Here is an 18,085-nt window from a genome sequence, read left to right as displayed (position 1 = left end):
GCACACCTTTGGCTTACAGCACCTTTGGGTTAGTACTGGAGCAAATGCCAGAACCTGACTTTTGTAGTGCACCCTATAGAAGTCTAATAAGTGAAAATTGTAGCATGGCTGAGCTATCTGACCTCCAAATGTCAGTGTGCCTGAGGTTTTTGTTAACTTTGAACTTGTTATATCAGTGCCATTAATTTAACTTGAGCAGTGTTAGCACTTTTGTGCTCCACTTGTAATTTAGGTCCATATCGGGTTAGCCAATGACAAGAGGCATATAAGTGCAGCCACCAATCACCAGCTAGTTCCCAGTAGTGCATTGTTGCTCCTGATTGGGGAGTCCATTAACGTTTATCGATATAGCTACAACTCTCTCCATCAGTGTGTGAATCAAAGTTATTGGGATACAGTGGAAATAACTTTTATTAGAATTAGCTTAGTGTTTTTTAACTTATGGTTTTTAGGTTTAGATTTTCAGAATGGCAGAGCCCAGTACAATCAACATGAATTTTCTTTAAATTAAATGGAAATTACCTGAGAAAAAAATGCATGCTTTTATCAACCATATTTATTCCACAGCAGCGAGTTCTGAACAGTAGATGCACTATATAATGCACAGTACACACCATACAAGCACAATACAAACACAACACATATGCAGAAACTACACTTACACCTCCTTTATTGTATATTGAATTGTATACATATTTGTCTCACTGGTGAATCTATAGGTCTGGTGGCTAATACTATTAGAATCAGTCTACAATCAGAAGCACTCAAGCACTTTACAACCAATAATTGCTGTTTTCACTTAGTATAGAGGGAATACATCTTAACATTTATTCCACTACTTTCTAAAAATGGAAATCAGTGTCACTATTGAAAGCCTACAATAAATTGGCTATTATTTCTTTATAACATTCTTAAAAGATATATATTTTACCTTAATATTAGCCTTGAAAGAGAACATGGCTGGAGTGGTTTTAAACAGTGAAAAGAGTTGGTTCCTTAAAAACAAAATATGATGTAAACATCTCAGCTGAGCAGGAGGAAACTATAATGAATGCTAATGAAGCTTTCATTTTAACAGTTGGTTGCTTACTCAATCCTTTTTCTACTGGGAAAGAAAACTGACAGTGTGTGAAACATTTTTTGATTCCTTTATTTCTGTAATTATTAGGGCTGGATTACAAGTGGTCTGCTCGAGTGTAAACTTTGCTAGAAGTAATCTTTTTGCACGTGTCAGGTAGCAAGTGTATTACAAGTTGTAAGTAAAAAGTATACGCGCAAGCAAAATCCGACACAATCTAACTTGAAGACTTCGGCTATCACAACCGCGCTAATGCATTTGCCTCATAGGGTTCGATTTATTAAGCAGCAGATGCTGCATCGATGCCCCATTATTTAAGGTCCATCTTAAATGGAAGTTAAGAAGCAGCAGTCGTAAGACAGCTGCTACTTAACTTCACTGCCACATTTTAGGTGGCGGACTGAAATCATCTCGATCTGATATGATCTGGATGATTGATGGCCCCTGCTAGTAGTCGATTGGCCGGCAGTGAGCAGGGGGCGGCATTTCAGAAGCATTTCACCTGTTGGAATTTAGCGAGGTTGAGTGGATATGATTCGCTAAAGCGAATCATGTCCGCTCAACCATTAATAAATCTACCCCATAGACATCAATGGAGAGCGTAGAAGAAAAAAAAATAACACTTGTCACTAACACAACAGGAGTTATTAATATTTAACATTCTAATGTTTTTCACATACAGGACAATCAGCTAGATTACGAGTTTTGCGTTATGAGTGAAAAAGCATCGTTATGCTTCATAACGCTGCTTTTTCCCTAACGTTGCTATTACAAGTCTTCCGCACACCTATTTGTCCGTCATGCAACGTCAGTTTTAAAAAGTCCTTTTTCAATGGGACTTCCATAGCGCCGGTATTACGAGTTTGCCTGGGAGGCCAAAAAGTGAGCTGTACTCCCTATACTGACAAGATCTGTACCGCCATCTAAAGTCAGTAGTTATGAGTTTTACGTTACAAAGCTGTAGCATAAAACTCATAACTAAACTGTTACAAAGTACACTAAACACCCATAAACTACCTATTAACCCCTAAACCGAGGCCCTCCTGCATCACAAACACTAGAATATAATTATTAACTCCTAATCTGCCGCTCCGGACATCGCCGACACTTAAAAAATGTATTAACCCCTATTCCGCCACTCCCTGACATAATAAACCCATTAACCCCTAAACCGCCACCCTCCCGCATCACAAACACTAATTAAATATTATTAACCCCTAATCTGCCATCCGCCCACACCGCCGCTATAATAAACCTATCAACCACTAAACCGCAAGCCCCCCACAACAAAATATACTAAATTAAACTATTAACTCCTAAACCTCTGGCCTCCCTCATCACTACATAAATATATTAACCCCTAAACCTAACCCTAACGTAACCCTAAGACTAATGTAACCCTAAGCCTAACACTAACCCTAACACCCCCTAATTTAAATATAATTAAAATAAATCTAAATTAAACGTACAACTATTATTTAAATAATACCTATTTAAAACTAAATACATACTTGCCTATAAAATAAACCTAATAGTTATATTGTAGCTATCTTAGGTTTTATTTTTATTTCACAGGTAAGTTTTATTTTAACTAGGTAGACTAGTTAGTAAATTGTTATTAACTATTTACTAACTACCTAGTTAAAATAAATAGTTACCTGTAAAATAAAACCTAACCTGCCTTACACTAAAACCTAACATTACAATAAAATTAAATAAATTAAATTAATACAATACAATTATCTAAATTATCTAAATTACCAAAAAAAATAAACACTAAATTACACAAAATAAAAAAACTAAATTATCAAAAATAAAAACGAATTATTCCTAATCTAATAGCCCTATCAAAATAAAAAGGCCCCCCAAAAAACAAAACAAAACATAGCTTACACTAAACTGCCAATGGCGCTTAAAAGGGCCTTTTGCGGGGCATTGCATCTGCCCGCTTCGATGAGGACTTCTGCCCGCTTCGATGAAGACTTTGCCGGCTTGATGAGGATGGATGTCAGGACTTCGAAAACTGTAAGTGGATCTTCAGGGGTTAGTGTTAGGTTTTTTAAGGGGTTTTTGGGTGGGTTTTATTTTTAGCTTAGGGTTTGGGCACTTCATAAAAGAGCAGATTGCCCTTTTCAGGGCATGGCAAAAGAGCTGCTAAATGCCCTTTTAAGGGCAATGCCCATCCAAATGCCCTTTTCAAGGCAATGGTTAGCTTAGGTTTATTTAGATAGAGTTTTATTTTGGGGGGGGGTTGGTTGTGTGGGTGGTGGGTTTTACTGTTGGGGGGATGTTTGTATTTTTAATTGCTATGTAAAAGAGCTGATTTCTTTGGGGCAATGCCCCACAAAAGGCCCTTTTGAGGACCATTGGCAGTTTAGTGTAGGCTAGGGTTTTTTATTTGGGGGGGGGGTTTGATAGGGCTATTAGATTAGGAGTAATTCATTTTTATTTTTGATAATTTCATTTTTTATTTTGGTAATTTAGATAATTGTATTTTGTTAATTTAATTTATATAATTTTATTGTAATGTTAGGTTTTAGTGTAAGGCAGGTTAGGTTTTATTTTACAGGTAACTTTGTATTTATATTAACTAGGTAGCTAGTAAATAGTTAATAACTATTTAGTAACTAGTCTACCTAGTTAAAATAAATACAAACTTACCTGTGAAATAAAAATAAAACCTAAAATAGCTACAATATAACTATTAGTTATATTGTAGCTAGCTTAGGTTTTATTTTATAGGTACTGCATATGTTAGGTGTTGTTTTCAGGGAGGGAGTGTCAGTCAGGACTGGGCCTCGGGCACACCGTACCAACTGGAAATTAATATATTATTTGATAAGGATATCTGGAGAACAGACTTCAGACCATGCAGCAATAAGTCTAAAACTATCCTCCTTTATTGAAAGACAAACAACATGTCTTATAGGCAACAATTACAGCATACAGGGTTAACATGATGACACATTATGACCGCGTCATTTTACACAGTGTTTATCAGGAAAAATACAAGCTCATTATTATGATTAGGTAAAAGAGAGTTCTGAGAAGCAATATTTCTATAGTCATAATAACAAATGCATCTAGGACCAAAGCAAGGTTATATGAGCATCTTATAGAGATAGCAATTTCCAGGCACCTTGCCCGGAACATCTGCAAGGCCAACTAGCTCTGAGAAGCTAATAACAAATATGTCTTTCCCACTACAGAATATTTGCTATAATAAATGTTATTTAAACAAGATGAATGCCAAAGACAAAATGGCAGCCAAGAACAAGATGGTGCTAGTCATGTTAACAATTATTCCTAACAGTATGTATTTAGTTTTAAATCGGTATTATTTAGGTAATAATTGTACCTTTAATTTAGATTTATTTTAATTATATTTAAGTTAGGGAGTGTTAGGGTTAGGGTTAGGCTTACGGTTATGTTAGGCTTAGGGTTACGTTTGGGGTTAATATATGTATGTAGTGTTAGTGGTGTGGGAGGCCAGAGGTTTAGGAGTTAATAACTTTAGCATAGTGGCGGAGACATTGGGGGCGGCAGATTAGGGGCTAATAAGTGTAGGTAGGTGGCAGCGATGTTAGGGCCAGCAGATTAGGGGTTAATAAATGTATGTAGGTGGTGGCAATGTTGGGGGCAGCAGATTAGGGGTTAATAACTGTAATGGAGGTGGCGGCGATGTTAGGGGCGGCAGATTTGGGGTGTTTAGATGTGTTTTTTATGTTAGGGTGTTAGGTTTAAACATAACTTTTTCTTTCCCCATAGACATCAATGGGGCTGTGTTACAGAGCTTTTGTTTCCGCGATCGCAGGTTAGGCTTCTTTTTTTGCCGGCTCTCCCCATTGATGTCTATGGGGAAATCGTGCATGAGCACGGCAAAATGCTGCTTGTATTTGAGTGAGGTATGGAGCTCAACGGCACCAAATCGCCCGCACAAGCCGGGTATTTTCAAATCTGTAATAGCAGCGCTATAGGGAGGTGAAATAGCAGCGCTTTTGTGGCGGTCGTTAATTTCCCTACAGCGCTCAAAACTCGTAATCTAGCTGAATGTTATTTATATTGTAAAAACATATTTCTATATATACTGTATCTGTATATACCTATAACTTTATATATATTCCTATAGCTATATAGGTATAAATATATATTTTACATTAACATTATCAGATATATATAGAAATATATATTTAATAATAAAAATTACATTTTAAATCTGTATTTAAAATTAGAAAAACATTTTCCTGTATGTGAAGGACATTTGAATGTTAAATAGTTACATTAAAACACATTATTATTATATATATATATATATATATATATATATATATAGATATCCCTTGGATGTAAAATACTTGGCCATATACCTTATAAATATTTAATAATATTTATGTGAATAATTTTTATCAGATAGTGTTTATATGAGTGGAACTTATTTTAAATGTATTTATATTGTGTTTGTGTTTTACGACGAACGTAAAATGTAATTGCGCTCTCGCATTTACTTTCAAATTCTAATACAAACACAAATTAATGCTCCCGCAATATTCTTTAATGTTTTAAATCTAATGTAGATAAACAATCTTTTATTTTGTTACATTCAGAAGATAGCATTTTCTCATATATGAGAACATACAGTAGTTTTTGGGCTTTTTATTTATTTTATTTTGTGTTTTTACAGATGTTCCTGTGCTTACATTTTTTCTTTTGGGTGTCACAGTTCACCAATAGAGCAGTAGGAAGTTGTCCTCATCAGCCAGAGTACAGTCTACCGCATTGGAATCAGCTGTGCTCAAACACGCATTTTATTTTATTTGCAAAATTTGTTTAATTGGCTTTATTTTAAATTGCGGAAGATTTGGGGAGGGGATACAATATCTTAGGCATTGGGGAGAATCTAGGAGCCATATGCTACAATATCTTGGAGGTCTATCAAATCAAAATTAAACTTTCATAAGAGAAATAGAGTAAAACTAAAAAAAAAAATGTTTGATATCAAATGTACCTCTCTTTTTGATGTTCTATGTTGAAATGTAGCTCTTTTAGAGGTAAATTTAATTACAGAAATAAAATGGATTTTGTACAATAACTAAATCATAAAAGTGAGAGTTTGACTTCCAGTTCTCTTTCAACAAGTGAGGTAAAATGTAGATGAACAAACCAAGTTTAATCAACTTCTCATCCAACTTAAAGGGACACTCAGGTTAAATTAAATTTTCATGATTCAGATACAGCATGTAATTTTAAACAACTTTCCAATTTACTTCCATTAAAAAAAATGTTCACAGTCTTTTATATTTACAATTTTTGAGTCACCAGATCCTACTGAGCATGTGCAAGAATTCACAGACTATACGTATATGCATTTGTGATTGGCTGATTGCTATCACATGGTACAAGGGGAGTGGAAATATACATAACTTTGAAATTCGTTATAAAAAAATCTACTACTCATTTGAAGCTCAGACTAAGTACTATTGCATTGTCTTGTTATCTTGCATTTGTTGATTATGCAAATCTAATGTGTTGACTGGTCCTTTAACTTGTTTTCTAAAAGGCATTTGTTCTACTTCTGCTGTTGTAAAACCCTTTGAAACTGTCTTGTGTATATAAGCTTAGTAAGAAGCAGAAAACTGAGAAGCAAACCGAATGGTTCAAATCTAATATTCTATTTTTTATTTTTTTTTATTTTGTTAAAATGTAATTACATTTAGATGGTATTTTAATATTTAATGTCATATTATTTTATTTTATTTATAATTTAATGCAATTAAAATACAAAAAAATAGTATTGTAGTTATTATGATTGTGTTTTTAAAGCACTGGTATTGTTTTTTGACAATGCATTTAATTACCTAAAAGGCCCCAACTTGAGGTGGGGGAGGGGATTTTTAAATGGTTTCAAAGTATGCCAATACAAGTATGAAAAAAACATTATCAAAATGTTTTTGTATTTTGCTATTTAATTTACTTCCAAAATGTATTTTATAACTTTTGACACCTGTATTTGTTAAAGGGACATAAAACGCCTTGTAATTCCAAGACTTTTCTGTTGCAATAAATTAACATACCAGTATGTATATACATTATATACATTATATACATTAAAACTGAGTTTGCTGCAATTGCTTTTGATTTTTATTTTCATCACTTGCTTTTTTTGGAGAAGCCAATTTAGAGTTGATACTGGAGTAGACTGGCTTGCCACTGTAATTTTGTTAGCAGTTTATATTCAACTAGTCAGTAGCATTCTTACCTCAACGTATCTTTTTCAGATTCATGTCCAGTACTGTGCAGTGGAAATGGGGAATATGAGAAAGGACATTGTGTCTGCCGTAATGGTTGGAAAGCGGCTGAGTGTGATGTTCCTGAGGAGCAATGCATTGATCCTACCTGCTCTGGTCAAGGCACATGCATTATGGGAGTCTGCATCTGTGTGCCTGGTTACAAAGGAGAAATATGTGAAGAAGGTTAGTTTCAAGAGAATGTATTAGCTTATTCAGTATTGGGAAGATTAGTATTAATAAATATGCTGTGTTATTGCATGTCTAGTTATTTTTGTTTTTTAAAGCTACATATATATACTTTTTACATTTTATAAACTAGCAACATTTTAAATACTGCAGCTTAGATATTTAAGATAACACATTTCACAACTATGTTTTGGTAACGTCAGTTTTTATGTCTTCTGTAGATGACTGCCTGGATCCCATGTGCTCTGGCCACGGTGTGTGTGTGCAAGGAGAGTGTCACTGTTCTGCTGGCTGGGGAGGTGTCAACTGCGAGACGGCACTAGCGCTTTGTCAAGAGCAATGTTCTGGCCATGGGACCTTCCTCTTAGACAGTGGTGTCTGCAACTGTGAGCCACGTTGGACTGGTGCAGATTGTTCTACTGGTATGTTTGAAGTTTTTTTTTTAGATAACCATAGACAAACAACCATAATACTAAGTTATCTGTAGGTGTTTTGCCAATCACTGAACTATATGTCACTGGGAAATGATTATGGGGTTGAGTACAATCTTGCACTTGTTTTCGGTAGATCATTTCTGAGGTTGGGCAACTATTGACCTTTTATTTTTCCAGTTATTACAATCCTATATGGCTTCTCCTATTAACACTATTGACCTTTTATTTTTCCAGTTATTACAATCCTATATGGCTTCTCCTATTAACACTAAAGTTCAAAATTGTTACCTCCTGAAAACAACACAAATTCATTATCTACATTTTTAGTCTTCCAATATTTTAATCTAAAAAACACAAATGTAGGATTAATGCAAACAAAATGGTGATTTTGTGGGTTTGTGGGTCTATATTTTAACTTTAAAGGGACATTCCAATCAAAATGCACATAGATTTATTACATCTTTGATTAGAAACATATTTGCAATATACATGTATTAGCAAAAATGCTTCTATTAAGAGTTATCACTGTTTTAGTGTTAACGTTTTTCTCTGCACGTGCATGTGAAGCATAGCTAGATATTCTCAGTGCACTCACATTTTAAATAATGCAGCTGCTCAGATCATCACTGGGGCTTGTATCATGTCAGCAATTAACAAATTGAGTCATTACCAGATGATACAAGCACCTTAGGCTCTCTGAGCAAGTGCTGTGTTTACAATGCTGGTGCACGGTGCATACTTAAATACACTTTTGAAACAGCTGTAGCTTTTATTAAAAGCATTTCTGCTAATGCATGTATATTACAATATTGCTTCTGTTCAATACCGAAATGCACCCATGTGGTTTTAAATTTTGGCTGGAATATCCCTTTAAGGGCCAGTGTGTTGTTTAAAGCCTTTTAACCCCTTGGTGACCAGAGCACTTTTCCATTTTCTGTCCGTTTGGGACCAAGGCTATTTTTACATTTCTGCGGTGTTTGTGTTTAGCTGAAATTTTCCTCTTCCTCATTTACTGTACCCACACATATTATATACCGTTTTTCTCGCCATTAAATGGACTTTCTAAAAATACCATTATTTTCATCATATCTTATCATTTACTGTAAAAAAAATTATAAAATATGAGGAAAAATGGAAAAAAACACACCTTTTCTAACTTTGAACCCCAAAATCTGTTACATATCTACAACCACCAAAAAACACCCATGCTAAATAGTTTCTAAATTTTGTCCTGAGTTTAGAAATACCAAATGTTAACATGTTCTTTGCTTTTTTTGTAACTTATAGGGCCATAAATACAAGTAGCACTTTGCTATTTTCAAACCATTTTTTTTTTCAAAATTAGCGCTAGTTACATTGGGACACTGATATCTTTCAGGAATCTCTGAATATCTATTGACATGTGTATATTTTTTTTTAGAAGACATCCCAAAGTATTGATCTAGGCCCATTTTGGTATATTTCATGCCACCATTTCACCGCCAAATGCGATCAAATACAAAAAATCGTTCACTTTTTCACAATTTTTTTCACAAACTTTCAGTTTCTCACTGAAATTATTTACAAACTGCTTGTGCAATTATGGCATAAATGGTTGTAAATTCTTCTCTGGGATCCCCTTTGTTCAGAAATATTAGACATATATGGCTTTGGCATTGCTTTTTGGTAATTAGAAGGCCGCTAAATGCCACTGCGCACCACACGTGTATTATGCCCAGCAGTGAAGGGGTTAATTAGGGAGCATGTAGGGAGCTTCTAGGGTTAATTTTAGCTTTAGTGTAGTGTAGTAGACAACCCCAAGTATTGATCTAGGCACATTTTGGTATATTTCATGCCACCATTTCACCGCCAAATGCGATCAAATTAAAAAAAACGTTAAATTTTTCACAATTTTAGGTTTCTCACTGAAATCATTTACAAACAGCTTGTGCAATTATGGCACAAATGGTTGTAAATGCTTCTCTGGGATCCCCTTTGTTCAGAAATAGCAGACATATATGACTTTGGCGTTGCTTTTTAGTAATTAGAATGCTGCTAAATGGCCCTGCGCATCACACGTGTATTATGGCTAGCAGTGAAGGGGTTAATTAGGTAGCTTGTAGGGAGCTTGCAGGGTTAATTTTAGCTTTAGTGTAAAGATCAGCCTCCCACCTGAAACATCAGACCCCCTGATCCCTCCCAAACATCTCTCTTCCCTCCCCTATCCCACAAATGTCCCCGCCATCTTAAGTACTGGCAGAAACTCTGCCAGTACTAAAATAAAAGGAAAATTTGGGCTTTTTTGTGCATTTTTTTTTGCATATTTACATATGCTTCTGTGTAGGATCCCCCTTAGCCCCCAACCTCACTGATCCCCCACCAAACAGCTCTCTAACCCTCCCCCTCTGACTTAATGTGCGCCATCTTGGGTACTGGCAGCTGTCTGCCAGTACCCATTTTAGTAAATAATATGCTTTTTTTTATTAAAAAATGTCCCTTTTCTGTAGTGTAGCTTCCCCCCCCCCCCCAATACCAACCCCCCACCCCTTCCAGATCCCTTAGATGCTTTGGAAAAAATAAGTATTTAATTTTATTTGACATTTTACTTTTAAATTTTTTTCTGTAGTGTAGCGGTTCCCACCCGCTCCCGCCCCGTGCACGCGCCCGCCCGCCACCCCCGTGCACGCGCGCGCGCCCGTGCGCACCCCCGAAGGCTCCGCCCCCAATCGCGTCCCCCTCCACCTTCCAGATCTCACCGATGGCCGCCCACCCGCCTCCCAAGTCGGCTCCCACCTACCAACGATACCGGCCATCGAGAGTGGCTCTCTCTGCATCGGATGGCCAAGGGGGGTTATTGCAGGATGCCTCCATATCGAGGCATCACTGCAATAACCGGAAAGCAGCTGGAAGCGAGCAGGATCGCTTCCAGCTGCTTTCCAGACCAAGGACGTACGCCACACGTCCTCGGTCATTAACTGCATTTTTTTTGAGGACGTGTGGCGTACGTCCTTGGTCGTTAAGGGGTTAATAGATGATGCTAATTGTTATCGTGCAAATAACATGTGCTCCAAAATCATAGAGGTATGTGTCTTATTGGTATAGTTGTGTTTGTTGGGTCACTGATTTTGCTAAGTTTTATTAGTGTAAAAGTGCTTATTATTAAAAAAAAAAAAATCTTTAATTGATTGACATTGTAGAGTTGTATCTGTTTGGTGACATTGTTCCCTAAGGTCATCCAAAATGGGTAATTTCAGTGTGTTTTGTCCTTGCTTAAAAACAAGGTTACAAGTAAAAACATTTTGGGGTACTATAAGTTAAAAACTGGGTTTATCAAGTTCTTTTTAGCTGTTAAATTTGCTAAGTGAAAATGGTCCGTAAATATTTATGTAAAATATCAAGAAGTATGATAGTGATCAGAAAAACAGGACTGGCAATGCAACACTCCTTAGCTTTATATGCAAAAAAAGTGACCGGCATTCACAGGACTTGCTTCCAAAAACATCAAAGTTAGTTTATTGTAACTATTTGCCATTAAAAATAAAGTTTTTAAGGGCAATGGGCTAGATTACGAGTGGAGTGCTATCTTAGGGGCCGATTTATCAACCCTCTGTCGGACATGATCCGATCAACGGATCAGGTCCGACAGACTTCGCTGAATGCGGAGAGCAATACGCTCTCCGCATTCAGCATTGCACCAGCAGCTCTTGTGAACTGATGGTGCAACGCTGCCCCCTGCAGATTCGCGGCCAATCGGCTGCTAGCAGGGGGTGTCAATCAACCCGATCGTATTCGATCGGGTTGAGTTCCCGCAATGTCTGTCCGTCTCCTCAGAGCAGGTGGACAGGTTATGGAGCAGCGGTCTTTAGACCAATGCTTCATAACTGGTGTTTCTGGCGAGCCTGAAGGCTCGCCAGAAACACGGGCCTTCAAGCTCCGTATGGAGCTTGATAAATAGGCCACATTATTTGCGATATTACAAGTGACTGATTAATGCTCCCACAAGCTTGCAGTTTCACTATGTGGTCAGTCCTCTGGTTAATGAAAAGAATGTGCCCCAAATTGCCCCCCAAATAAACAGTAGAGTTCTGTATAATTAAAAATAAAGACAAGCATCATTTTTTTTTTCAATAATAAAGCTGCACAAAGCAGTTTTAGGGGTTAAAGTGAGGGGATGTGGGGTGCCTAAAAAACAAAATGGTAACAAAAAGTGCCTTTACATAGAGGTGAATGGGGGACTGTGTTTTTTTTAACTGTAAATATATATGTATATGCTTATATGCATACAGTATATAGTTATGTGTTAATATGTGTATACAGTAAACACATATAAACACACAAATATATATGTATATGCTTATATGCATACAGTATATAGTTATGTGTTAATATGTGTATACAGTAAACACATATAAACACACAAATATATATGTATATGCTTATATGCATACAGTATATAGTTATGTGTTAATATGTGTATACAGTAAACACATATAAACACACAAATATATATGTATATGCTTATATGCATACAGTATATAGTTATTGTTAATATGTGTATACAGTAAACACATATAAACACACAAATATTTATGTATATGCTTATATGCATACAGTATATAGTTATGTGTTAATATGTGTATACAGTATACACATATAAACACACAAATATATATGTATATGCTTATATGCATACAGTATATAGTTATGTGTTAATATGTGTATACAGTAAACACATATAAATACACAAATATATATGTATATGCTTATATGCATACAGTATATAGTTATGTGTTAATATGTGTATACAGTAAACACATATAAACACACAAATATATATGTATATGCTTATATGCATACAGTATATAGTTATGTGTTAATATGTGTATACAGTAAACACATATAAACACACAAATATATATGTATATGCTTATATGCATACAGTATATAGTTATGTGTTAATATGTGTATACAGTAAACACATATAAACACACAAATATTTATGTATATGCTTATATGCATACAGTATATAGTTATGTGTTAATATGTGTATACAGTATACACATATAAACACACAAATATATATGTATTTATTCATATACATATATATATTTTTATCAGAAGCTTGCTCTCATGAGTGCAAGGCTTCCAGGCAATTGCGAACGCAACCTCACCTGACTTGTGATACCAGCACACATTTAAAAACATTGGTATTTTTGAGTGAAGCGCAAATATCACACATAAGACGTAGGTGTCTTAGTAGTTAACTGTGTTTAAAAATAAGTAAAAAATGACTTTTTATGGAAACTGCTGTCCAAGATAAGAAATTAAATGTTTCTCTATGTTACTTCTATTGATATTGATCACATATTTCATACCTGTCATAGTTCTGTTAATCTGTTGGATTTTTGTTTAAAGCCACAATCCACAATACTCTGTTAAAAATACATTTGCTCTTGTCCCTGTTATGAAGTATCTTCTTTGCCAGTTTTTCACATACTGAGAATGAGTAATTTGTGGTTTTACCTAACGGCTGTGCACAATTAGAATGGTTACTATTCACCATGTTATTGTATTACCTCCTGTGCCTGGCGCTTTGTCCAAAGTCATTCCCTTAAAGGGACAGTCAACACCAGAATTTTTGTTGTTTAAAAAGATAGATAATCTCTTTATTACCTATTCCCCAGTTTTGCAAAACCAACACTGTTATATTAATACACTTTTTACTTCTGTGACTAACTTGTATCTAAGCATCTTCTGACCGCCCCTAATCACATGACTTTTAGTTATTATCTATTGACTTGCATTTTAGCCAATTAGTGCAGTGTCTGCCAATAGCCACGGGCATGATCACGATGCTATCTATATGGCCTACATGAGCTTGCTCTCCCCTGCTGTGAAAAGTAAATGAAATAGAGGCGGCCTTCAAGGGCTTAGAAATTATCATATGAGCCTTCCTAGGTTTGCTTTCAACTAGAATATCAAGGGGTCGATCCGATAAAAATCGTCGCCCGCAAAAGCCGGCGACGCCAATAATTGCGCGGATTTGGTATCCTATATACGGCGTAAGCTAGAAGTTACACGCGTAGATTTCTGGCGTCGCCCGTAGTTTTTTGGCCCATAGACTGACATACAAAACACGCGCAATTTGCTATCCAATATACGGCGTAAGGACTTACGCGCGCAGATTTTACAAAATCTACTCCATTCTCAGCTCGCCACAAATTGAAGGCGCAGGTACCCTTGCACTGACTTAGAAACCAACGTAACTCTCAGAAGGCCTAACAAATGCATGCCTAACAATATACATAGCAGCAGCTTGTTCACAAATAGTTAACCTCTTAAAAGCATTTATTATTCCTGCCCCTGCAAGTGTGTCAAACCAATCACAAACAGCACAACCTCTCACCTGCAGACTTAAAACACCTGCAAATGCACACCCTCATTAGCCACCATGTTTCCCTTGCAGTATATTGCATTTAGAGTCAGACAGCGTCGTGGGGCACAAGGGGTGCTTGAACCCCTACAAGCCCCTGTTTTGGATGGTATCCCTGCTGCTGAGGTCCCTGGTCATGGTGCTGTAGCTGTCCCTGCTCCAGCTGCTGCTGCTGCCCTCCCTGCTCCTCCTGCTGTTGTCCCTGTTCCTGGTGCTCCCCATGCTGCTGTTGCTGCAGCTGCCCATAGGCCAGCAGGGCCTATAAGACGAAGGCATCAGCAGAGGGGAAGAGCACCAAGGGTACACAGGGTTAGGGTCACCCTGTTTGGGATGACAGAAGTGGAGGTCAGGGAAAAATATCGCTTGACATCTGCAAGCCTCATTAACCTATATGAGGTGTTGAAGGATGAAATTGACCCTCAAGCGTATAGGAACCGAGCTCTGACTGGTATGCAGAAGCTGTTGTGTGTTGTACACTTCCTGGCAACTGGCTCATACCAGTCAACAGAGGGGCTTGTGTCTGGCCTAGCGCAGTCTACCTTCTCCAGGATTCTAGGGGAGGTTCTGACTGCTCTAGATAACCAGACACAACGATACATTCATTTCCCCCATACCCCCCAGGAATGGAACCGTCTTAAACAAGGCTTCTATCGACTGGGGGGTATTCCTAATGTCATGGGGGCAATTGATTGCACACATGTGCGTATTGTGGCCCCACATGAGGAGACAATCCTCTATATTAACAGGAAAGGGTTTCACTCATTGAATTGCCAGATGGTCTGCGATACCAATCTGAAATTCTTACATGTGTATGCAGGCTTCCCAGGGAGTGCACATGATTCCTACATCCTGCGCCAGACCTCCTTATTCAATATGTTTGAAAATGGAACACTTTCGGGAGGATGGCTGCTTGGTGAGTACCTTCATTCTGTCTGTATATTTCTAATAAAGGGACACTAAACACATATTGTCATCTCATGTGTCAGATAGAGAATACAATGTTAAACAGCATTACAATTCACTTCTCTTATATCATTTTATTCATTCTTTAAATATATTTATTTTAAAAAATATAATTCACATATATGAGCCAATCATATGAGGCTTCTATGTGCAGCCACCAATCAGCAGCTATTGAGTATATCTAATATGCTTGTCATCAAGAGTTATCTATAGAATGGAGAAAATGATCTAATCGAAGTTAATTATCAAGCTGCTAACAATTGCAGGTTCTTATTAAATGGACAGTCTAGTATAAATTGCACTTCCATTATTCAGATAGGCCTTTTAATTTTAATTAACTATCCTGATTACTTCCATTAATGTTTTCATTAAATCTATCTTTTATATGTGATTCATGTTGTGTCCCTTTAAAGCACATGATGTACCTGTAGTAATCCAAACACATATGTTACATGACAGGTGACGCAGGGTACGGCTGCAGACCATGGCTATTAACCCCCTTGGTGCACCCCATTACGGAGCCACAACTCAGGTACCAGGAGGCACACATAAGAACAAGGAATGTCATTGAAAGGAGCTTTGGCCTATTAAAAACCAGGTTCAGGTGTCTGGATGTTACAGGCGGAGCACTACAGTATAACCCCAACAAAGTGTGTTCCATTGTCAATGCTTGCTGTATTCTACACAACATTGCTGTGGACACACGTTTGTTGGGGGACATTGACCCAGAGCAGCAGCAGCAGCTGGTTCCTGTACTTGAGGATGTGGACAGGGGGACACTGAGGGGGAATGAAGTGAGGGATTATGTCATCCGGGAATACTTCACCTGTAAGTTACTTATTCATAAGTACAGTAAACCATAACATTCACATGTATTATGATGTTTGACAGTACCTCACCAACCATTGCATGTGTATATATCATGTCTTGCAGAATGTAAAAGTTTGGATTTCCACTGCATGTAAGTGAAACTACTACATCCCAACCCCCTTCCCTTAAAGGGACACTATACCCAAACATATTGTTTCATGATTAAGGATAGAGAAGATAATTTTTAAAAACCTTATAATTTAAATCAATTACCTATTTTCATTATTTATTTAGATATACTTTAATGAAGACATAGAAATGCACACAGTGAAGAAATCGCAGGAGGCATCTATATACAGCTACTAATCATCAGCTACCAAGCATATCTCGATATTGTTTTCAGCAAAGAATATCAATAGAATGAAGCAACATAAATAATAGAATGAAATTATAATTTCTTTTTGGAATTATCTTCTCCTTCAAAATCATGAAGTAAAAATATTTGCTTTCATGTCCCTTTAACAACCCTAATTACTGTATATTTATAATTTGTTTCATTCATGTTTAGTTCACTATCATTAAGAATGAGGATAATGGATATTTATACCTTATGTTCACACCTTCTTTAAATACATTATTAGTTATATATACCAACGTGTCAATTTATATTGGATGTGAGAAACCTTGATGTACATCTTAGAAGTTAATATTACTATATGTACCGTTGAGACACAACCATGTGATGTTGTTTATTGAGCATGAATATGTCATAAACATTATAATAATACCTTTTTGGTCCATTTCAACACAGGTATTATTATATGTTTTACCAATATTACTGTACTAAAACACAACTCACATGGATGTGGATGACAATTAGATAGTAAATAACAGAGGACAAGATTTTCAATTAAATTGAATATTTTTTTTTTTTTAGGCCTCTTAGATGATGGGCCTGGTGTGGGTCTTCTGCCTCTCCTGGGTTGTGTGGATCCAGTAGGAGTGCTGGTCACAGAGGAGATACTTGATGCCATGTCCTGCTGTTGGGTGAAATGCTCCACCAAAGCCCCCAACAGTTGGTTCTGTTCCCTCCATCTTTGGTCACTCTGGATTTGCATGTCCGATATTACACGCAGCATTTGGTTTTGATTTTGGACCATAGCTGATACAGATGCTGCCATGTCCCTTTGCAGCTCATTCGACCTCTGTTGCAAACGGTGTTGGCTTCTATGGAACCTGTGTTGTTCCCTCTGCATTTTTTGACACGTTTCCGTTAGAGTCTCACAGGTCAATGTTTGCCTCCTCTGTAGTGAGATATATTCATCACCCATGGCAGAACTCAATTGATCCATGGGCTCTTCAGCAGCAGGGACAATAGGCACTGTTTCAATTACGTGTTCCTCAGCTGGAGGTGCAGGAACAACAACCTCAGTTGGAGGTGCCGGAACAACAACCTCAGTTGGAGGTGCTGGAACAACAACCTCAGTTGGAGGTGCCGGAACAACAACCTCAGTTGGAGGTGCCGGAACAACAACCTCAGTTGGAGGTGCCGGAACAACAACCTCAGTTGGAGGTGCCGGAACAACAACCTCAGTTGGAGGTGCCAGAACAACAACCTCAGTTGGAGGTGCCAGAACAACAACCTCAGTTGGAGGTGCCGGAACAACAACCTCAGTTGGAGGTGCTGGAACAAAAACAGCAGCTGGAGGTGCAGGAACAACAACTTCAGTTGGAGGTGCCGGAACAAAAACAGCAGCTGGAGGTGCCGGAACAACAACCTCAGCTGGACGTGCAGGAACAGATATCTCAGCTGGAGGTGCAGCCACAGGAATATGAGCTGGAGGTGCAGGGCGATGGATTACAGTTGGTGGAGCCCTTCCAACTGAAGATGATGGTCCAGATGTCGGGATGGACC

At 37.3% G+C, this 18,085-nt stretch overlaps 1 protein-coding gene across 6 annotated transcripts in view; it reads left to right on the top strand.

Annotated features, from left to right (window-relative positions):
• Positions 1 to 18,085, top strand: part of TENM1 (teneurin transmembrane protein 1) — a 1,037,319-nt gene that overhangs the window by 584,941 nt on the left and 434,293 nt on the right. For all 6 annotated transcript variants that reach the window (XM_053699127.1, XM_053699121.1, XM_053699124.1 and 3 more), the window contains 2 exons: positions 7,354 to 7,548; positions 7,773 to 7,973. In XM_053699127.1, the coding sequence (XP_053555102.1) occupies positions 7,354 to 7,548; positions 7,773 to 7,973 (396 nt within the window). The remainder of the gene's footprint in view (positions 1 to 7,353; positions 7,549 to 7,772; positions 7,974 to 18,085) is intronic.

The sequence above is a fragment of the Bombina bombina genome, chromosome 1 (assembly GCF_027579735.1).
Source record: "Bombina bombina isolate aBomBom1 chromosome 1, aBomBom1.pri, whole genome shotgun sequence".
NCBI classification, from domain to species: Eukaryota; Metazoa; Chordata; class Amphibia; order Anura; family Bombinatoridae; genus Bombina; species Bombina bombina.
This window is presented reverse-complemented; position numbering and strand designations above follow the sequence as displayed.